This window comes from Cervus canadensis, chromosome 6 (genome assembly GCF_019320065.1).
Source record: "Cervus canadensis isolate Bull #8, Minnesota chromosome 6, ASM1932006v1, whole genome shotgun sequence".
Taxonomy (NCBI): Eukaryota; Metazoa; Chordata; class Mammalia; order Artiodactyla; family Cervidae; genus Cervus; species Cervus canadensis.
In genome coordinates, this window is record NC_057391.1 from 127,076 (window position 1) to 151,212 (window position 24,137).

General features: G+C 41.6%; 1 protein-coding gene across 1 annotated transcript in view; it reads left to right on the plus strand.

Annotated features, from left to right (window-relative positions):
* Positions 1 to 3,737: 3,737 nt before the first annotated feature.
* MCC (MCC regulator of WNT signaling pathway) overlaps positions 3,738 to 24,137 on the plus strand; it is a 500,790-nt gene continuing 480,390 nt past the window's right edge. The window contains exon 1 of the mRNA XM_043470593.1: positions 3,738 to 3,969. Coding sequence (XP_043326528.1) covers positions 3,839 to 3,969 — 131 coding nt within the window. The 5' untranslated portion in view covers positions 3,738 to 3,838. The remainder of the gene's footprint in view (positions 3,970 to 24,137) is intronic.

Consider the following 24,137-nt stretch of genomic DNA (forward strand, 5'->3'; position numbering starts at 1 on the left):
GGAGACCTGAGTTTGATCCCTGGGTTGGGAAGATCCCCTGGAGGAAGTCATGGCAACCCACTCCAGTATTCTTTTTTTTTTTTTTCATTCCAGTATTCTTGCCTGGAGAATCCAATGGGCAGAGTCACCTGGCAGGCTGCAGTCCATGGGGTCACAAAGAGTCGGACACAACTGAGAGACTAAGACAAGCACAATAGGGAAGCAACACAGGCTGTCTTAGTGCCCGAGCTTTCTGTGAGCTCAGACAGGCTGCTCTGGGGCTGCAGCATAGCGGGACTTCTCCCTCTTTCTACCCTGCTCCCTTCGTCTCCTTTCCACACATGTTGGGGCACCAAGGGCTTTTCCAAGTAAGCATTCTGCATGTGGAACTCTGTCTTGGAGCCTTCTCCCCAGAAAACCAACCTGGGACAGATGGCAACAGCTCATGTTAACGTCCCATATGATTGCAAATATATGAACAACAAATATATAAAGGTAAATTTTATCACTGTCAGTGTCACTCAAAAAGTATAGTGCCTAACACGAATTGCCCTGGCCCTGATAGTAAGGCAATGTGAAGTAAGTATGAAGAACATGAGCTTGACAGGAAGATATGAGTTCAATTTCAGCACCTTTACTTGGTCACATTACTTAAATTTTTTGGCTTTAACTCCCCCTCAATTACCATTCCCTTCCCCCTAAATAGGAATGAAAAATAAGTTGGTTTAAAGCTCAACATTCAGAAAACTAAGATCATGGCATCTGGTCTCATTACTTCATGGGAAATAGATGGGGAAACAGTGTCAGACTTTATTTTTTGGGGCTCCAAAATCACTGCAGATAGTGATTGCAGCCAAGAAATTAAAAGACACTTACTCCTTGGAAGGAACGTTATGACCAACCTAGACTGCGTATTTAAAAGCAGAGATATTACTTTGCCAACAAAGGTCCATCTAGTCAAGGCTATGGTTTTTCCAGTGGTCGTGTATGGATGTGAGATTTGGACGGTGAAGAAAGCTGAGTGCCAAAGAATTGATGATTTTGAACTGTGGTGTTGGAGAAGACTCTTGAGAGTCCCTTGGACTGCAAGGAGATCCAATCCATCCATCCTAAAGGAGATCAGTGCTTGGTGTTCATTGGAAGGACTGATGTTGAAGCTGAAACTCTGATACTTTGGCCACCTCATGCGAAGAGCTGCCTCATTGGAAAAGATCCTAATGCTGGGAAAGATTGGGGGCAGGAGGAGAAGGGGATGACAGAGGATGAGATGGTTAGATGGCATCACCGACTCAATGGACATGGGTTTGGGTGGACGCAGGGAATTGGTGATGGACAGGGAGGACTGGCATGCTGCGATTCATGGGGTCACAAAGAGTCGGACACAACTGAGCGACTGAACTGAATTGAACTAGGTAGCATTAAAGTATTCAAACACAATTACTGATCTGTAATAAGGGCTCGATGAAAGAGAATCAAACTTCCTCAACTCTACCTCACTGTTCTAGTTGATACTCTAGTTGGGAAGGCGAGTCACCATTAAGCTACACAAGTCTGCTGTCAAAATGTGTGCTTCACGCTAGGAGAGCTCTGTGAGATCAGTGTGACCTGGGAGGCGATGGAAGGCTTCTTGAGGGGACATGGAACTTAGCTGGGCTCAAAAAAACATGTGAAAGAAAGGTCAGGAGAAGTTGCCATAGGGGTCCTCAATCCACCTCTAGTGTGTAGTTCTAGTTCAAGCAAACAGAATTTGGAAGAGCAAGTACTCAATAATCAAGTTTTCTCAGTGTTGCACTTTTAGTTGTTTTAACTGGCAACGTTAGACATGGAAGACAGTATATCTTATAATATAAACAGCATCTTTTGATATGTTCTACATAAATATGAGATATTATTATAACCAAAAGGAAACTGAAAAGGAAAAAAGCTGGATAAAAACAGCAATGTTGAGCTATGCACTCATCACAGAAAATACATAAAACCTTTGAAATTATGACATAACCAGTACTGTTAGATTTATGGTTATGGGTATCGCTCTCATTCCAAGCTCCTACTTTACATTTAATCATCTTTATATTCATACGGCATCTCCATTTTCAATGTCTTACAAATTTCTCCCTCTTCTAGTAACCTTTCCAGCTGAAATTTCATATGCTTCATATTAGCTCAGAAGCAAAGTCTCTTCTGGAAAGTTGAACCTATCTGTTCAGCCACTTCTGAGTCACTCAAGCATGAAGGAAGGTTGTTTAGGAAATTTGTCAAGATCCACTTTTAAGTGTTCAGAGTTAATTCAAGATGATTTCAATTTAAACCTCCCAGAGCTGTCATGCATGTGTTCTCTCAGGAGAAAAACATTTGCTTTGAGATATAACTGGTTGAAGTTTAAACTCCACTTTCTGTATCAATGGGGTGTGGTAAGGAAGAGATCTGCTCAGATCCTGGAAACCTCTTTGGGTTTCCAGAACCTTCATGCATATTTATAAGAATGCTTTATCCTTTCCCCCCCCCCCCCCCCCCCCCCCCCCCCCCCCCCCCGCATTATCAACTCTCTAGGAGAACTTGAAGTTAACAGCTCGTGTCTGACTGTTCCTTGTCAGGCAATAATAAAAGTTTTATTCTATGAAAAATTGGAAAAATAAGGATTTAAAATATTTATTTATTGAAACTTGGGCATTAGTCTTTGTTCAATGGTAGACAGGAATATCTGTATTGCTAACAGAATCTTTTAAGAAAACATTATTGGATATATTAACAAGACTTCTCAGATGGCATAATATTCATCAGAAGATTATAAGTGCTCTGAAATACTGGGACTGTACAAAATTAAAAAGAACTAAAGTAGGAATAGGTGGTGAATGGCATAGAGGCAGGAGAGAAGAGGATAGAGACATCTTCTGACCTGGCAGACAGACTCAAGGCCAATGGATGTCTTCCAGTTATCTATTGTGGCATGGCTTCCCTGATAGCTCAGTTGGTAAAGAATCCACCTGCAATGTAGGAGATGCCAGATCGATTCCTGGGTCAGGAAGATCCCCTGGAGAAGGGATAGGCTACCCACTCCAGAATTCTTGGGCTTTCCTTGTGGCTCAGCTGGTAAAGAATCTGCCCGCAATGCGGAAGAACTGGGTTCGATCCCTGGGTTGGGAAGATCCTGGAGAAGGGAAAGGCTACCCACTGCTGTATTCTGGCCTGGAGAATTCCATGGACCGTATAGTCCATGGGGTGGCAAAGAGTTGGATACGAATGAGCGATTATCAGTTTCACTACTGTGGACTGTGGCATAACAAACCACCTCAAAACTTATGGCCGGCTAGGCTCAGTTAGACAGTTATCTCTCAGGGTCTCCCATGTAGTTGCAGCGACCAGGGCTGGCTAGCACACTCCGAGGGTTCCCTCCCTCACACTCAGGTGTAGCACCTGAGCTGGGAATGAAGGGGTGCGCGGGCCTGGAAAGAGGAGATAACGGCCTCAAAGGCCCAGGCTGGACCACCTGAATTCGGGGAAAACAAAACTGTACTTAAAATCCCACCCCGATACTCTGGGCAGATTGCATCAGCCCAAGACTTTCACCCCCCTGCCCGGGACCCTCCCGTCACCACCCCCAGCTCCCTAACTCCACGAGCCACCTCCCCGTCCTCCCTCTCCCCTGAGGGGCCTGCTCCGGCGATTTCAGAGCGCCCATCTTCCCAGCCGGAACAAAACCCGGAGCAGCGGAATCCCGCTCCCGGAGCGCCCCGGCGGCCACTGGGCATGCTCCATCGTCAGTCAGGCTCTGGGCCGGGAGCGGCGAGCGCCGTGCGCGCCGGCGGGTTCCTCCCGCGGCCGCGCGTCCTCCGCCTCCCGAGCCGGGGGCGGGCGCGTGATGGCGGCGGCGGCGGCGGGCAGCGCCAGCGGCGGGAGCAGCAGCAGCGACACGTCGAGCACCGGCGAGGAGGAGAGGATGCGGCGCCTCTTCCAGACCTGCGACGGCGACGGCGACGGCTACATCAGCAGGTACTCGGGGAGGTCCGCGGGACGGGCAGGGGCGCGACCCGCCTCTCCGCGCTGCCCGAGACCCCTCCTCCGCCCCCTCGCCCCCAACTTCCGCCAAGTTGCTCCGAAGCTCACGGGAATAGTTGCCCGCGACTCTGAGAGCGCGTCGCCGGCTCGGCCACTGAGGCCGAGGAGCCGCTCAGCTCGTCTTCTGGAGGTGCCGGTTGGTGCAACTTCCCCAGCGCTGCCTTTGTCTGGGCACAGGGAGACTTCTCTTTCGAATGCGGGTCGTCCCCCGGGACTGGGAGCGCTCCTGCCTCTGGGGAGACCAGTGCGGGCCGCTTGCCCAGGTAGAAGAGGCTGCTCTGCAGCCTCAGGGTGTCAAGACGCTGTGGCCACCGGGCAGCGGTCTTGTCCGTTTGCTCGGCTGAAAGACCCGGGACCGCACCGGGAGAGGGGTGCGCGGTCAGCGACAGAGCTGAGCAGGAAAACAACCTGTGAAAAACTTTCGTGTGCCACAGAGACCCTGCGTTCCAAACTTCGGAGCCCCCAAAGTGGGCATATTAGTAGTTTGCCGCTCAGTACTGATCTAAACCTCTTAGCCTGAGGGGAGCGAAGCGTTCTGGCGCAAAGTGGGGGCTGAGAGGTGAGGCTGTAATATAGACCCTGCTCCCTACCCCGGCTCAGGGCTCTAACCAGGTGAGCCTCCTGAGGGGCCTCGGGGCGCCTCTGCGTGATCACTTCAAACCGTCGCTGTGCTGGCTTCCAGCTCCCCTGCAGGGGCGGTATGCAACATCAAGCGGCAAGGCTTGGCAAAATAATTACTCTGCCCAAATGTTTATCACGTATCAGACACTGATGGTGAGGAAGGCAATCGTAACGTCTTCCAGATTGCTCATATGAAAGGTCGACACTGAGCGCTGATGCCTGTACGCGCCGAAATTTGAATTGCCTTCAAAGGGGTAGGCAGCCTAAATTGTGTGTTACATGTTTCTTTAGCCTTTGTCTTGGTGATGGTGGAAGATACTCTGAAAATCCCAGGGTGCCTCCTACTGATTGTACTTGCTTACACAGAGAAAAAGAGTAGGGAATCCCTCCCCACCCCCAAATTTAAAAAAAAAAAAAAAGTCTCTGAAATAGGGGATTAGACATGTGAAATTAAAAAAAAAAAGACAGTTAAAAAAAATTCTTTCAGACTTGACTCAATTATGATAATTCCTGGCTGAATTTTATTTCTTTTTTGAAGTTTCATTGGAAAACATTAGAAAGATATCTGAACACTTTATGAAGTAATTGTGTCCTGAAATGAAGAAATATGTAACTCCAGGTGACCTTGTATACATTTTCATCTGGAAGTCTTTCCCTTTTTTGGTTCCAGAATAAAAAAATTTCATCATATAGTTTAGTATTTTGTTGTTGTTATTTCCCTACCTGAAAGTAGGGTAGGAAAAACTCATTTGCAATAATAAAATCTATCTGCATTCTTCATGTTAGAATGCAAAAAGACATTAATTTCATAAGGGCACGAGTGCACATAGAAAATGACCAAAATTCTCTCAATCTAAGGCTTCCCTGGTAGCTCAGAGGGTAAACTGTCTGCCTGCAAGGCGGGTGACCGGGGTTCAGTCCCTGGGTTGGGAAGATCCCCTGGAGAAGGAAATCCACTCCAGTATTCTTGCCTGAAGAATCCCCATGGGCAGAGGAGCCTGGTGGGCTACAGTTCACAGGGTTGCAAAGAGTCGGACACAACTGAGCGACTTCACTTCTTCTTCTCTCCTTCCTTTCCTTTAATCCTATTAATATTGTTGCTTTATCTTAACTACACTTTCTGTATAAATGTTCATATTATTTTGAATGGGGACTGTGTGGACCCTGAAGGATAACGAATTTTGCTTGAAAACTTTGTTTTGGAAGGTGAAGCATTATAAGGCCATGATATTAAAGAAGGAATTTTAGAGGGAGATAGAAATTCACTGGAGTAAAAGTTGAAAAAAACTTTATCCTTTGAGCCACACTTTAATATATCTGCTTGAAAGTTGGAAGGTATGTTCAGTAGCAGTTCAGTCGCTCAGTTGTGTCTGACTCTGTGACTCCGTGAACCGCAGCATGCCAGGCCTCCCTGCCTATCACCAACTCCTAGAGTTTACCCAAACTCATGTTCATTGAGTAGATGATGCCATCCAACCATCTCATCCTCTGTCATCCCCTTCTCCTCCTGCCCTCAATCTTTCCCAGCATCAGGGTCTTTTCCAATGAGTCAGCTTTTCGCATTAGGTGGCCAAAGTATTAGAGTTTCAGCTTCAACATCAGTCCTTCCAATGAACACCCAGGACTGATCTCCTTTAGGATGGACTGGTTGGGTCTCCTTGCAGTCCAAGGGACTCTCAAGAGTCTTCTATAACACCACAGTTCAAAATCATCAATTCTTTGGCACTCAACTTTATAGTCCAACTCTCATATCCATACACTTCTTTATAGTCCAACTCTCATATCCATACATGACTACTGGAAAATCCATAGCCTTGACTAGACGGATCTTTGTTGGAAAAGTAATGTCTCTGCTTTTTAATATGCTGTCTAGGTTGGTCATAACTTTCCTTCCAAGGAGTAAGCATCTTTTAATTTCATGGCTGCAATCACCATCTGCAGTGATTTTGGAGCCCCAAAAAATAAAGTCTGTCACTGTTTCCCCATCTATTTGCCATGAAATGATGGGACCAGATGCCATGATCTTAGTTTTCTGAATGTTGAGCTTTAGCCAATTTTTTCACTCTCCTCTTTCACTTTCATCAAGAGGCTCTTTAGTTCTTTTTCACTCTCTGCCATAAGGGTGGTGTCATCTGTATATCTGAGATTATTGATATTTCTCCCAGCAATCTTGATTCCAGCTTGTGCTTCGTCCAGCCCAGTGTTTCTCATGATGTACTCTGCATGTTAGTTAAATAAGCAGGGTGACAATACACAGCCTGACGTACTCCTTTTCCTTTTTGGAACCAATCTGTTGTTCCATGTCCAGTGCTAACTGTTGCTTCCTGACCTGCATACAGGTTTCTCCAGAGGCAGGTCAGGTGGTCTGGTATTCCCATCTCTTTCAGAATTTTCCAGTTTATTGTGATCCACACAGTCAAAGGCTTTGGCATAGTCATTAAAGCAGAAATAGATATTTTTCTGGAACTCTCTTGCTTTCTCGATGATCCAGCGGATGTTGGCAATTTGATCTCTGGTTCCTCTGCCTTTTCTAAAACCAGCTTGAACATCTGGAAGTTCACGGTTCACGTATTGCAGAGCCAAAACTTTAGCTGTGGGCAGTTGCTGTGGAAGTTATATTTAGGCTGTGACAAAATTTACATATAAGAGGAGTTCAAGGTAGCAATTTCATTGAGAGGAGGAAGCATAGACCTTGTCCAGAAGTGTCTTTCCACAGCAAGCACAATTTTCCTGGAGCCCATGTTTATTTGGTATGCTGGAGGAATGAGGTTAATGAAAATGACTCCATTTCCAGTGTCACTCCTTCATGCTGCCACTATTTAATGACTTTACTGACCTCTCTACAGTGTGTGGTAAGGTGTGGAATGCTGTGAATTTTCTCTTATATTAAATTTGAGAGTTGGGCTTTCTAACATAAAACCTTGAATTCTTTAAAAGACGTCAGGTTTGTGCTAACATTAATGGCTGTATCCATTAGGATTTCATTTTGGCTGTACATAATAGAATATATAAGTCAAATAAGGGTTGATTGTAACACCTAGGAGTCTGGAGGTGGGCCAGCCAGGCTGAGACAGCAGCTCTATGATGGGATCAATGCACAGCTTCTTTCTTTCTGTATCACCGTTCTTTACATGGAGAATTCATCTTCATGGTTATCTCACAGTCCTAAAATGATGGCTCTGTGTCCAACTTCATCTCCAAGTTCTGGGGAGGAAGATGTAAGAGGAAGCTAAAGTAGATGATGCCTGTATCATCAAAGCACAGCTTTCCCAGATCCCTTAATTGACATAATGTTGGTCAAACTCTACATGCAGAAGAGTTTAAGGAAGCATGTCATCCATTTGGGTACATTGCCTCCTATACAGAAGCTGAGTTCTGTTATTAAGAGTGAGAAATGGTTTTTGTCATACATTGACATGAATGTATTGACAAAAACCACTACAATATTGTAAAGTAATTAGCCTCCAACTAATAAAAATAAATGGAAAAAAAAAAAAAGAGTGAGAAATGGATATTGGGTAGGCAAGTAGCAACCAATACATGTAATAAAACTCCCCATATTAACCCAAATTCAACTGTATTGGCTCCAGTCCTTTACCCTGGCCCTCATATCCTCAAAGAGAAGTGAACTGGAGGTGTTGTGTTCAGAGGAGGATAAGAAGAGAGCCTGAGGCCCTGTCAAGGCAAACTATTTCACGAAGAAGGGAGATAATAAGTTAGGGCTTTGTGTCTTAAATATCCTCTAGGCCCAGCCTTCCCCATCAAACTGACAAAAAAGGTATTAGCTAACTGGAGATTCCTGGAATTGTTGCTGCTGCCCAGGAACTCCCAGGCTGCCAGGGGAATCCAGAATCATTCCCGTGGATACTTAAACTGCCATGAGGTGGAGCCAGGCCACAGCCTGAAGAGGGAGGAATTCGGGCTGCACACTGACTGCTGCAGGCTCTTCTGGCGCCTTCATTAACCTCACGGTGACTTCATGCCACACTTTCTGGTATTGAGTTTTGCGGGCCCTAGATATCGTGTGATTAGAGATGGTGGTTTTACTCTATTGGCTGACATTAATTTCCCTTTGGAATTCTAAAGCTTTTGTCTTTATCCTTCAGCTTAAGAAACTGTTTATGTTGCACATTTTGACAAATATCATAAACCATCGCTTTCATTTAGACTTAGTCTTCAAACTTCAGCTCAGACTTTATTGCCTTCGAGAGAGCTTTCATGACCACTGTATCAAAGTGAATTAGGGATTTCCCTGGGGTCCAGTGGTTAGGACTCTATGCTTTCACTGCCAAGGGCTTGGTTCAATTCCGGTCAGGGAATTAAGATCCTACCAGTTGAGTGGTGTGACCAAAATAAGAAAATAAGAAATGAAGTGAGTCATCTCTACCCTGGCATTATTCTCCATCATAATACCAATGGCTTTCTTCCAAAGAACCCTTTTCAACCTGTAATTGCATTTGTTTATTGCTTTGTTTGCCAATTTATTGTTATTCTCCCACTAAGTATAGCCTTCATGAGGGACAGAATCATGTTTTATTAACTGTACACTCAGGATCTAGCACAGTATTTGCCATATAGCCATTTCAATCAGTAAATTCTGATGAATAAATAACCAAGAATAAACAGTGGTATGTCATGTATACTGAAAAATCTTTCAGGCATTTTCCTTGTTTATGAGATACTTTAAATGTAAGTATATTTTATTACATATTTTCCTTTAAAAATAACTTCTTCCTAGTTATATAAAAGATATTTTTGTTGTTGAAAATTTGGAAAATATATGAAAAATCAAATCAAAATCATCCAGTACCCCATAACTGGGCTTCCCAGGTGGCTCAGCGGGTAAGGAATCTGCCTGCAATGCAGGAGATGTGGATTCAGTCCCTGGGCCAGGAAGATCCTCTGGAGAGGGGCATGGCAACTAACTCCAGTATTCTTGGCTGGAAAATCCCGTGGGCAGAGGAGCATAGCGGGCTACAGTCAATGGGGTCACAAAGAGTCAGACTTGACCGAAGTGACTGAGCACATATGCACATCCCGTAACTAAGGAGTATCACTCCTATTTTCCTGATGACATATCTACATCATAACATCCCTCTAGTAAAATTTAAAATGATTGGAGAAAAGGAAAAGCATCTTGTGTTCTTGGTTAGGAAGATTTCATCTTGTTTTGATGGCAGTATTCCCCTGTTTCACTCCCCCCAACGTCCCCAGTTCTAGGCAACCATTGGTCTACCTTCTGTCTCTAAGCTCTGCCTCTGCTAAGTTGCTTCTATAGATTTGCCTGTTATGCATACTTCATGTAAATGGAATCACACACTATGTAACCTTTAGTTGCTTGTGTTTCAGTGTCGTATCTAAGAAAGTTTTGCCTAATCCACAGTCACAAAGATATGTTCCTGTTTTCCTCTAAGAGTTTTATAGGTTTCGTTCTTACATTAGGTTTGTGATCCATTTTGAGTTTATTTTTGTGTATGATGTGAAGAAAGATCCAAGTTCATTTTTTTGCACGTGGCTATCAAGTTGTTCAAGCACCATTTGTTGAAAAGACTATTCTTTCCTATTTTCTTGACTGTCTTATCACCAACCAGTTGACCATAAACATAAACGTTTATTTCTCAACTCTCAGTTCTTTTCTGTCTGTAGGTGTGCCTGTCCGTATACCAGCACCACACTATTCTGATTACTGTTGCTTTGTTTTAAGTTTTGAAGTTGAGAAGTGTGAATCCTCCAGTTTTGTTCTTCTGTTTTTAAGGTTGGCTGTTCTTAGTCCTCTAAGTTCTCTTATACATTTTAGGATCAGCTTGTTAATTTCTTCAACACAGGCAGCTGAGATGTTTCATTGGGATTGCGTTGAATATATAGGTCAGTTTGTTCACACGCATTTTTAGTAAATATATTTTTCAGGATAGTTTTGTTTTTTTCCACCAGCCCTTTGTTTTATAGTTTTTTAATTTGGAGTAGGCAGGTTAGTGACCATCTAAAGTAACAATAGCAAATGTTTATGGAAACTTTTAAAGTTTACAGTCAGTTGTTCTAAACGTTATCTCATTTGATTCTTGCAACAGGAGTTTACCATCTCTAAGACAGAGAGCCGAAATAACAGAGCCTCTGAGGAAAAAGAATGCACCTGTGGCCCTTCCTTAAGGACATTCCCCCCCCACCCCCACAATAAATGCTGCATAGCTATCACAAGAAAACCTATTATAACCCCCAAAGTCTTACAGTTATTTCCTGTTTAATTTATCCAAGGTCTATGGTGCAGATGAATTTTCATTTTAAAACTGGCTTCTTAGCCTCAGTGGGAATGGCATTTAAATTCTTGGTACAGAAGTCGAGGTATTTGCATTCTAAATAAATTTCCATGGGGGTCTCAGCTGGGGAGACTCCCTTGTTTGGTAAATTGAAAATCTCTCTGAAGTGTCAGTCCCAGAGTAGAAACCATATGGAGAGAAAGGGCATTTCCTTAGAGAACAGTTAATTGTCAGCTTCTCATTGTCATTTCAAAATGTCAGTTTAAATATGTAAATTAGTAATTACTGAAGTCATGCAATTGATTATTGATGACTGTAACTGATGGGAGAAAAAGTGTTGGTAGACAGAAGGACTCTCTGGACCTATTCATTGTTCAAATATTTGGATCCCTGTTCCCTTAACAGAGTGAAAATGTAAATGGAACCAATTGCTAGGTTGACCAGTAAGTGTTAAATGTTTGTCTGATGTGACAGTTGTTAGCTGAGTTTAAGTGTAGCCTTCAGTTGAATATTTAGTTGTGAAACTTTTTCTTGGAAAATTCTAGGCAGATGAGCTCTTTGTTTAATTTTTTAAATGTTCACATCCCAATGTAGAAGATACTTGAAAATGCATCTCAGATTTGATGTTGGTGTTAATTGGGCATTTATGAAGCAGTATGGCAAGTGTCACAGATTAAGACACCTGTTGTCTATCATTTAAAAGTTCATCATACACATATTTGTGATACAGATGAAGGAGGTAAAAACGTAGATAGCCTATGGAGGGCATTTTTATAAAAGTGTGACTACATTTCCTTTAAATGTCAGAATTTTTCACCTATTTACAAAAAATCAGAACTTCTTTCTGAGACTAATAAGCTTAACAGAATATTTTACATTAGATGTTAATGCTTTAAGGCGAGATTTTTACTTTGACTGTCTTATATACTGTAGGGTCTTAACTTGAGTGTGTGTGCATGCCCACTTGCTTCAGTTGTGTCCAACTCTTTATGACCATATGGACTGCATCCCTCCAGGCTCCTCTGTTCATGGGATTCTCTAGGCAAGAATACTGGAATGGGTTGCCATGCCCACCTCCAGGGGATCTTCCAACCTGCGTCTCCTGCATCTCCTGCATTGCTTGTGGATTCTTTACTGCTAAGCCACAGGGGACGCCCTAACCTGAGTGTACTTCGTGTTAAAAAGAGTGGAAATCATTGTGATAATATTGTTGGGGAAGTATTTATTCCTCTAAAAACATGTAAGCAGTTTGTATATTTATCATAAGCAAAGGGAGAAATCAGTGCTGCTCATCTCCCTCCCCCTTCTTGGTTTCCGAAGTTCCTTCATCTCTCACCAGAATTATTCTCCTAGTGTCCTAACCTGCAGGTTTGGCTCCTCCAGGCCACTTTACGTGGACATTAAAGTCATCTATCAATATAACATAAAACCGAGCAGGCAGCTCTTCATAAAGCCCTTCAACAGTTGCCTGTTCCGTGCAGTTAAGTAGAGACTCCTCCGTGGGCCATTTGAGGTGAAGCCCCTGGGCCTTCTGGCGTAGTCACTGTGCCGCCTTTGGCATTACTGCTCACACTGCCTTCTCCAGCACACCCAGCTGTCCCAACGTCAGTGCTTTGGACTTGCAGCTCCTTCTGTAAGTGCTCTTCTCCCCGTCCTTGTCTGTGTGATGAGCACCTCACTTGCTCTAGACTTGGTTTTCATGCAGCTCTTGCTCTCTGGAGACTTTCTCTCATGTCTCAGGGCCTTACACACACTCCTAGGCCAGCACTGCTCACATTTGGTATTCTCACTGTTTCCGATTCTTTGCTCCCCACACTCAAAGCAGAGCCTATATATGTTTCTTGTCTTTTTTCTTTATAGACTCAGTGCCTAGCATGTAATAGAAACTTATTAAATATTGATCAAATAAAATTGTACATGTGTAATGGTAATTTCAAACACTTTAGGATATGTAGAAAAATATTATTAGGTTTTGTCCAACTTAGAAGAAGCTGAGAACCTAAATTTCCATTACCAGATGTCTGGATAAAGCAGATGTGGTATATGTATACAATGGAATATTATTTAGCCATAGCAAAGAAGGAAATAATGCCATTTGTAGCTACATGGATGAACCTAGAGATTATCATACTAAGTGAAGTAAGTCAGAAAGAAGACAAATACCATATGATATCATTTAAATGTGGAATCTAAAATATGATACAAATAAACTTATTTACAAAACAGAAACAGACTCATGAAGAAAACAGATATATGATTACCAAGGGGAAAGGGGGTCATGGAGGAATAAATTAGGAGTTTGGGATTTTGCAGATACAAACTGTTAATACTGTATTTGTTGTTATTATTGAGTTGCTAAATTGTGTCTGATTCTTTGCAACCCCATGGACTGCAGCACGCCAGGCTTCCTTGTCCACTGTCTCCCAAAGTTTGCTCAGGTTCATGTCCATTGAGTCGATGATGCTACCTAACCATCGCATCCACTGATGCCCTCTTCTCCTTTTGTCTTCTATCTTTCCCAACATCAAGGTCTTTTCCAATGAGTTGGCTAAAGTATTGGAGCTTCAGCTTCAGCATCAGTCCTTCCAATGAATATTCAAGACTGATTTCCTTTAGAGTTGACTGCCTGGATCTCCTTGCAGTCCAAGGGACCTCAAGAGTCTTCTCCAGCACCACAATTCAAAGGCATCAATTCCTCAGTTCTCAGCCTTCTTTATGGTCCAACTCTCACATCCATACATGACTACTGGGAAAACCATATCTTTGAATATACGGACCTTTGTTGGCCAAGTAATGTCTCTGCTTTTTAATACACTGTTTAGACTTGTCACAGCTTTTCTTCTAGGGAGCAAGTGTCTTCTAATTTCATGGCTGCAGTCACCATCTGCAGTGATTTTGGAGCCCAAGAAAATAAAATCTGTCATCGCTTCTACTTTCCCCCATCTATTTGCCATGAAGTGATGGGAAAGGGTAACATAATCTTAGTTTTTGAATGTTGAGTTTTAAGTCAATTTTTTCACTCTTCTCTTTCACCCTCATCAAGAGGCTCTTTAGTCCCTCTTTACTTTCTGTCTTCCGCCATTAGAGTGATATCATTTGCATATATCTGAGGTTGTTGATACTTCTGGCAATCTTGATTCCAGCTTGTAAGTCATCCAGCCCAGCATGTCAGATGATGTACACTACATGTAAGTTAAATAGCAAGGTCCTACTTTATAGCACAGGGAACTATATTCAATATCCTATAATAAACCATGATGGAAAAAATATGAAAAACAATATATATATAGCTGAATGACTGTTATATACCATTTTAAAACAACATTGTAAATAGTGTAAAGCAACTGTGCTTCATAAAAAAGAAGCTGAGGAATTTATATTTGAACATACATATTGTGTGCATTTTACACAATCTAGAATACTAGTTTGATGGGGGTTGTGTGCCCCTTTAACTAACTAGTCATATGACTTTAGGCAAGTCACACAGACCTCTTCAAGCAGTCTTCTTTTGTAAAGTGATTTTAACAAATCTCTTTTTTTTTTTGGTAATGACTGAAATATTTTTATTTTATGGACTATTGGTACTAGTTTAGGATTTTGTTGGTAGCATGTTCTTTTGGAAAAGCATGCCATTTAAATTCGTCCCATTGGGCAACTGTTGGTGTTTGCTTGTGAACTGACCCTGATAAATGCATTCTGCTGCTGCGAAGTCATGTCCATCTCTGTCAGTCGTGTCCGACTCTGTGAGACCCCATAGACGGCAGCCCACCAGGCTCCTCCGTCCCTGGGATTCTCCAGGCAGGAACAGTGGAATGGGTTGCCATTTCCTTCTCTGTAATGATAAATCCATAGTTTCCCTGTATTGGAGTTGTTATCATCCAGTCGGCTTCAATAGCATCTAGTTAATAGTATTTTCAAAAGCATTGAACCATCAGTTAGGTTTTCTGTTGGTTCCTGAGTAAAGGTTATGAGATGAAGTAAACTGAAAATATGGTTCTACCCTGACCCTTTCAAGCTATATAAATGTTATAAAAATGTTTTCAAGTTAATATTTATAGTCCAGTTTTCTTAGGCTGTTCCTCTCTGGTTACTAGGTTTCACAGTGAACAAACATTTTCAACTAATAGTAGAATAAAAATAAGAAAATTTACTTGTGTTATAGTAACTTCTCTTCAACTTGTTTCACCTACCAGATTGTAAACTTTGTAACAACCATGCCTTTGTAGTTCTCACACCGCGAGATACTATTCCTTGTACATAAATGCTGTGTACGTAGATGTTAAATCAGTGTTGAATGAATGAAGTGATGTATTAATACTACCTTAAGATAAAATTATGTTGCTGATTCTACACTTGCAAGATAGGATTTTTATTTTTATCATTCCTAAAATAGAGAAAAATTTCTGTGCCAATGTTAACTTGCCTCTAACTGTATGCTTACATGCTTCCAGAATTACTCTCAGTAAAATAACATGAAATGAGGAAAACACAAAGACTATTGCCATGTAAGTTAGTTTATTGTAGTCCCAATTTTGGTAATATAAAATACACATTCCCTTAAAGGAATAATTTGCCATCCATAGTGGTTTTTTACTTTCTGTATGCCTTCTCAGTTTCTAGTACCTATAGCATCTGATGATTGTCATACCAGAGCAAATTTAAGAATATCAATTTTTATTTTAAAATGTTTATTGAATGCCCACAGTGTGCACAGAAGAATTCAAAGACGGGTGTGTTAGAACCTCTTCTCTTAAGGAGTATTTGGTCTTATGCAGTAAGTACACACATGGCAAGGAAAAGTGCAAAGCACCTCGGAAGGTTCAGTGACGGGAAGAAAACGGCTGGCCTTATAGAAGTGTATTTTTCTAAGTGTATTGCAAGGAATATGTTGCTGGCCCAGAATCGTCACTTAGCTTCACCTGCCCTCCTCGACTGTGGCTCTGTCTTCAGCCAGAGTGGCTCTGTCAGTGGCTTCCGTGCTGCCCTGCCCTTTCCCACAGACAGAGGAGCCAAGGGCAGCCCTGACGACAGAGAGAGACCGCCCGACCCTCCGGAGACTCTTGCCTCCTCACTGACTGCCTGGCATTGCCAGGTGGATCACCCTGACAGCTGACGGTGAACGACGTCAGATTCGTCATCTCCGAAGAAGACGATTTAGCTTCAGGACCAGGGACCAGGCTTGATCACTCAAAAGCTTTTGTATAGCGGAGATTTATTAAAGTATAAAAACGGGCAGAGAAAGCTTCTGACATGGACATCAGAAGGGGGTGGAGAGTGCCCCCCTTGCTAGTGTTAGCAAGGGAGTTAGATACTTTTTTTAATTGGTTGTTATCAAAAGAATGTCTCAAGGTTGTAAAAATCTTACTAGAGCCTCTCCCATAATTTACATTTTAAGATAACAGGATTAGCCAGAAGGTTTTCAGGAAGGAGAAACTCCTCAAACAGGATACTTGTCATATAATTCTTAGTATAGAGTTTAAATTGAGTTGTTTGTTGTGTAATCATCAGTTCCAGGCTTAAAGAAAAAAAGACATTTCGTGTGACTAAGACTAAGGAATGTAGAGAAAAAAAAAAGGTTGTCCTTTCCTCCTCCTTGAGAATTCCAGACCCCTGTCTCCACTTGAGAGCCCCAAACCACTTCTCCTCCTCCTCTCCCCCCTCCTCTCCCCCCTCCCCTTCCTCCTCCTCCTCCTCCTCTTCCTCAGACCAGGACTTCTTATCAACCTGGCTAGGAACTGACCCTCTACCCTGAGGTGTTGTGGAGGTCACACCCCGTGGGGCCGCAGCCTGTGAGAGACAGGAAACTGGAAGGAGCCAGCTGTTAGTGGCTCCTCCTTCCTTCCCCGGAGGACCTGCTGTGAAGCAGTAGCTTCCTCTGGCCTCTGTGTGCTGCAGAGCTGTGGTCAGCTTGTGTACACGCTCCTTACCTTAGCTCTACCCACTTTGTTTCCTCATTATCTTTTCCCTGCACTCTTTCTTCCCTGAGATTGCAACCCCAATAAAGTATAGGCATGTAAGCTCAAAACAGAACCCATATAAGCAGCTCACAGAAAGGATATCAGTGTTTAAATAGATTAGACTTCATAGGCCCTGAACATTATTGCCAAAAAAAAAAAAAAATCATATGGAAAAATGCAGAGAAAAAGAGATCACTCTTAATGTCATCTACTGAGAGACAGTTAGAGACACAGGAGCACAAATATGATGTAGTGCTCATTTGTTGCCCACCTCTACCCTTATTTCCCTTCCTCCCCAAAGATCCTTAACAAAAGTGCAAGCAGCCACTCTTCCTACAAGAAACCCACAAGAATGTGTGGCAGAGTCCCACCTCCAAATGTAAGGGGAAGCCTGGCAGATCCAACGGTAAACCCAGCCTCTCGGAAGCATTTGAGTTAGGAAAGGCCATGAGATGAGATTTGCACTAATGAGTATCTACAAGAAGTATGCTGGAGATTGCTAGAAAAGGTTTCCACATTCTTCTGGTAGAGTTTCTGAAAGCAGCTCCTTCTCTCTTTCCCTCCCAAATGGGAGATGACAGGAAGAGGATGCACAAACTGTTGATTCTGGATCCAAAGGGGGATTAATGTTAGAAAGACTACCCTTTTAAGGGAGAGGGGCATCATGGAAAAAGCTAGAGCCTTGATGATATCGATTGAACCACTCTGCCTCTAGCCTTCCTGCTATATAATACATTTCTTTATTATTTAAGATCTCTTGAGTTTTATCTTCTTTACTTATGCCCTAAAGCATACTATTGTATTTACATAAATAGGATTTTATTAGGCAGGCTATTTTGTAATCTTTTTTTTTTTTTGCATACTATGTCATATAAATTTACCATGTAAATATGGATCTCATATCACCATTTAAGATTAAGTAGTCCATGGTGTGTGTGTGTGTGTGTGTGTGTGTGTGTGTGTGTGTATAACTTAATTTTGTTGTTGTTGTTTAGTCATTCAGTCGTGCCCAACTCTTTGTGACTGAATGGACTATAGCCCTCCAGGTTCCTCTGTCCATGTGATTTCCCAGGCAAGAATACTGGAGTAGGTTTCCTTCTCCAAGGGATTGCTTGGTAAATTGTACTACTTATCTCTCTACAGAAATTTTATTTTACTTTGTGCTTTTATTTGTTGATTAGCCCAAAACTCTGTGGCTAAAACAACACATAGTTATCATCTCACAGTTTCATAGGTCTTGAATCCAAGCATGGCTTAGCTGGATCCTCTATTTGAAGTCTCTTAAGAGGCTGCAGTCATGGTATTGGCTGGAGAAAGAATCATCTCAAGGTTCAACTGGGCAGATCCCAGCTTCCTCAGTGATTGTTGACAGGATCCAGCTCCTGGAGAGCCTGTGGATAGAAGGCTTCAGTTCCTTCCTCACTGTTGATGTGAAGTCACCTCTGCTCCTTCCTTGATGCTCCTCTTCCCCAGAGCAATCAGACAAGAAGAGTCAGCAAGACAGAAGCCACGGTCTTTTGTACCATGATCTCATTAGTGATATCCATCATGTTAGCTGTCTCCTGTCCTTGAGAAGCAAGTCTCAAGGTCCAGCTGACACTCCAGGGGAGGGGATTACACAAGGGTGCCACTGCTGGGAGCCTGGGATCAGTTTTAAAAGGCTATCTACCTCACTTTCTGACTTTTATAAGCAGTGCTGTGGTGAATGTTCTTATATATGCATCTTTCAAAATCCCTCCTGATGTGGGCTCAGTTGTGTACCCCAAATTCATATGTTGAAGTTCTAATCCCCAATACCTCAGAATGTGACTAAAGAGATAATTAGGGTTAAATGAGCCTTGTGGCAGTGGGCCCTAAACCAACATGGAGTGATGTCCTGTCATAAGAGGAGATTAGGACACAGACATGCAGAGTGAAGACCATGTGAAGACAAAGGGAGAAGACAGTTATCTGTAAGCCAAGGAGAGAGAGGCTTCAGAATGAAATCAGTGCGTCCAAAACCTTGATCTGGACCTCTAACCTGCAGAATAGAGAGAAAGTAAATTTCTGTTGTTTAAGCCACCTAGTCTGTGGTACTTTGTTATGGCAACACTGGAAAACTAATAAACTCCTCTATGAATATCTGGGTTAGTATATTACTAATTGCCTTCCAGAATGTACATTGCCATCAGCAATCTATACAAGTGCCCACTTCCTCATGTGTTCAGTAACATTACACATTATTACCTTTACTAGCCTTCGTCAATCTGACATCTGGTATCATATTATTTGATTTTACACTTATTTGAATTCTAATAAATTTGGACATCTTTTTCCATTTATTTATTGACTACCTGTTTCTAATTTGTATATTTTTTTCTCAATGCTCATTTTTATGTTAGAGAATTTGTATTTTTCTTTATGGTTTATAAGGAGTCCTTGTATATTAGGGATATTAATTTTTCATCAGGTTGCAAATGTTTTCCCTGAATTTTTGCTTTAAAATTTGTGATATATTTTGCAAAATATAAGTTTTAAATTTTTATGTAGCCAAATCTATCACTTTCTTCTTTTACTTCTGCACATATGAAGTCTCTAACTATTGAGCTCAGTAGATAAATATTGACATTATTTTCTTATAGCTATCTTATGGGTTCATCTTATAAATATCTAATTCTTCTTGAATTTATGTGTATATGATTTACAAGACAGGAAACATCATTTTCCCCAATGATTTGTCACTTGTTCTAATTCCATTTAATAAATCCATTCTTTCCCTAATGATCTGAAAGTATACTTATGTACTTTACATAACTTTACAAGTATATATATTTGCACCTGAATATAGATCCTGCATTTTCTTTTATTGATCTATCTGTTCTTGTATTCATACTGTTACTTCATGATATGGTTAAATATTCCATATGGATTGGCTTCCCTCATCTCTCCTCACACCCTAAAAATATCTTGACTATTTCTAGGCATTTTTCTCTTCTGAAGAACTTTAGAAATTCCACTGAATTTTTTTTTCTAGTTTTATTGAGATATAATTAACATACCACACTGTATATGTTTAAGGTATAGATCATAAAGATTTGAATTGCATACATCATGAAATAATTACCACATGTGTACATCTATCATCTCATATAGATAGAAAATAAAAGAAAAAGGAAAAAAACATTTTTCCTTGTGATGAGAACTCTAAGGGTTTACTCTTAACTATTATGTATAACGTATAGCAGTGTCAGTTATACTTATCATGTTGTACATTACATTCCTAATATTTATTTTATAACTATTAATAGAATTTTGTACCTTTTGTTCACCTTCACCCAATTTCCCTTTCCTCTACCCCCCCACCTCCAGTAACCACAAATCTGGTCTCTTTTTCTATGAGTTTGTTTGTTTGCTTTTGAAGTATAATTGACCTATAAAATTATATTAGTTCCTGGTGTACAATGTCATGATTCGATATTTCTGTACAATACAACATGATGACCATGACAAGTCTGGTTACCATTGGTCCCCATACAAAGGTGTTACATTATTTTCGACTGTTTTCAGCATGCCGTCTCTTTCATCTAGTGACTCCTTTGTTTTGTAACTGGAGGTTTGTACCTCTTAATCTCCCTCACTGATTTTCCTCTTCTCCCAACCCCCTCCCTTCTGGCAACCATCTGTTTATTCTCTGTATCTGTGACTCTGTTTCTGTCTCATTATGTTTGTTCATTTGTTTTGTTTTTATCTTCCACATGTGCGTGAAATCCTATGGTGTTTGTCTTTCTCTGTCTGACTTTTTTCACTTGACATAATGCTTTATGGGTTCATCCATGTTGTCAAATGACAATATTTCATTTTTATGGCTGAGTAATATTCCATAACATATATGTGTGTGTGTGTGTGTGTTTAGCCGCTTATTTATCGGTGGGCACCTAGGTTGCTTTCATATCTTGGTTATTGTAAATGCTATGATGAACATACGGGTGCAGATACCTTTTTAAATCAGTGTTTTCCTTTTCTTCAGATAAATGCCCAGGCATGGAATTGCTGGATCATTCTGATTTTTTAAGGGACCTTCATACTGTTGTCTGCAGTGACTGTAGCAACTTAGGCTCACCCTGACAGTGCTAAGGGTTCCCTCTTCCCCACCTTCTCATCCATACTTGTTATTTATTGTCTTTTTGATAAACAGCCATTCTGACAGGTATGAAGTGATATCTTATTGTGGTTTTGAATTGCATTTTCCTGATAATTAGTGGTGTTGATTATGTGTTCATGTGCCTGTTGGTCATCTGTATATCTTCTTTGGAAACATGTCTGTTCAGGTCCTCTGAGTGAGTGAGTAAAGTCACTCAGTCTTATCTGACTATTTGTGACCCCATGGACTGTAGCCTACCAGGCTCCTCAGTCCATGGAATTTTCCAGGCAAGAGTACTGGAGTGGGTTGCCATTTCCTCCTCCAGGAAATCTTCCCGACCCAGGGATCGAACCCGGGTCTCGCACACTGCAGGCAGACGCTTTACTGTCTGAGCTGCCAGGGAAGCCCAGGCCCTCTCCCCATTTTTAAATTGAATTGTTTATTGTTTTGATGTTGAATTGTATGAGTTCTTTGTATATTTTGGATATTAACCCCTTATCAGATATATCGTTTGCAAATATCTTACATTCAATAGGTGGCCTTTTATTTCATTGATAGTTTCCTTCACTGTGCAAAAGCTTTTTAGTTTGATGTAGAAATACCATTGACTTTTAATTGAACTTGTGATACATGTCTACATTAATATAGTAAGAATTGATATCTCTTCAAGTCAATTTCTTCATAAGAGAGATCTCTACATTTACTCAAGTCTTTTTTTATGTCACTTAGTGGTTTTCCTCATATTTGCACATTATTTATTTATTTTTTTCTCTATCTTTTCCTCCAAATTTTGTTGATCATGAATGGAACTTTTTTAAACCTCTTTGTTTTTCTAGTTGATAATTGATGGGATATATTAAAGCTTTTATTTTGTTTATTTAAATATTTTCTTTTTTCAACATATATTTACTGATACTGATTGCTTACTAAGTAATGGATGCTGGTTTAATCACTGAGACCACAGCAGTGATCAAAATAAACAAAATTCTCAGCCCTCAAGAAACTTGCATTCTTAGGAGAGGGAATGAGGTAAATAGTAAACACAAAAAATATGATCTGTCAGATGGTAAGAAGTACCCAGTGAAGCAGAGAAGAGAACAGGAAGCATAGGCAAGGAAGTTAATTTTAATATTAAATAGGATAGTTAGGGGAGACCTCACTGAGAAAATAATTTTTGAGCAAAAACCTGAAGAGTTAGGGAGCAGCCATTTCTTTACCTGGAGGAATAAGGTTCCTAACTGAAGGGACAGCAAATGCAAAAGCATGGGGCAGAAACTGGTGCATCCAAAGAATAAGGAAGCCAGTGTGGATGGCGTGAGAAAGGAGAAAAGTGGAAGACACGGGAAGGAGGGTAGATTGTATGGCCTGGTAGGTTACTATAAGGACATTGGGTTTTCGTCCAAGTCAAAGTTTCCTGCTTGTTGCTTGTTGTAGGATTGTCTTTACTTACTTCCTCCATGTTTTTTGCTCCCCATAACGTCCACAACCCACTCAGTTCTGGCATCTGCCACTCCTCAGTCTATACTTCTCATGATGTTGAAATGGTGCTAAGATCACTGGTGACCTTGTCAGTAGGTGAAATGGGCACTTGCAGTCCTTGCTGTGTGTGTACTAATTCCCTCTCAGCAATCGACCATGCTGACCATTGCCCGCCTTACACAGCCACTCTCTTCCTGGCTCCTGTGACCCCACAGTCTTCTTGCTTTTCTCCCATCTGTCTGGCTTCTCCTTCCCATCTCATTTGCAAGCTCACCTCTTTTATCTAACTATTGAGGGCCAGAAGTCCACATCAGCTTTTGCCACGTCTTCTTTTAATCTCATACACTGTCTAAGCATCTCTCTTATTTATGGTTCAGCTGCAGTTATCTTTGAGGAGTTATCATTGATTGCCATAGTAAATGCCTAGCTCAGACTTCTCTTCTGAGCCTCAGACCTGTAGGATAAATAAACCTTAAGTTCTTAAGTGAAGCCACTCATTCGTGTCTGACTCTTTGCAACCCCAGGGACTGTGTAGCCTACCAAGCTCTTCCGTCTGTGGGATTTTCCAGGCAAGAGTACTGGAGTGGGTTGCCATTTCCTTCTCCAGAGGATCTTTCTGACCCAGGGATTGAACCCAGGTCTCCCACATTGTAAGCAGACGCTTGACCGTCTGAGCCACCAGGGAAGTAAATAAACCTAATTGCCTATAAATCATGTCCCCCCCAGATTTTTCTAAAACATATTGAATTGCACAAGTCCACTGTTGGATTCACGATATCCCTACTAGTCTTGCTGTCAGCAAATGTGTCCACATGTCTACCCACTTACACAAACCAGAAGTCGTCTTGGTATCATCCTTGACACCTCCTTTTCCATCAACTCCTATACTGGTTTTACCACCAAAGTCCTATTTTTTAACTAAATTTTTATTTTATATAAGAATATAGTTGATTAACAACGTCGTGTTAGTTTCAGATGTACAGAAAAGTGATTCAGTTATACATATATCCATATATCCATGCTTTTGTAGATTCTTTTCCCATATGAGTTATTATGGAATATTGAGTAGAGTCTCCTGTGCTATACAGTAGCCAAGTCCTATTCGTTCACCTCCTAAATCTCTCAAAATCTGTCCACTTCTTTCTTTGTCTTCTCCTACCAGCCTGTTTCTCCCACTTGGAGTTCTGCAGATAATCCTAACTGACCTTGTGTCTCCTGAGGCCCTCCTCCCCTCCAGTCTTCCACACCATAGCCAGGGGAGCTCCTTCTGAAGGGTCCATCTGTGCATGTCACCCCTACTGAAAGCGCTTCGGATAACTCACGTTCTTTACTTGGCCAACACAGACCCCATGTGGTTCCACCCTCTCCTTCTTCTCCTGCCTCATCTAGTTCTCTCTCCTCCTGGCTCTCTGTCCACCAACCACTGAAGTCCTTGACTTTCAGCTTCTCCATTTTGTTCTGCTGCCAGTTCCCATCCAGTTCTCGTCATAACTGACTATAACCAGCTGTTCTCAAACGCATGAACTCAGCTTCTGCGTTGCTTTTCCAGCCTTTCCTTGGCCCTCCTTCCCATCTTTCTTGCCTTCCAAAGTCTCATTTCAGTTTGTAATAATGTGTTCACTTGCAGGAACTGGTTGACAAATGTGCTTGTGGCTCACTCAACTATGAGTT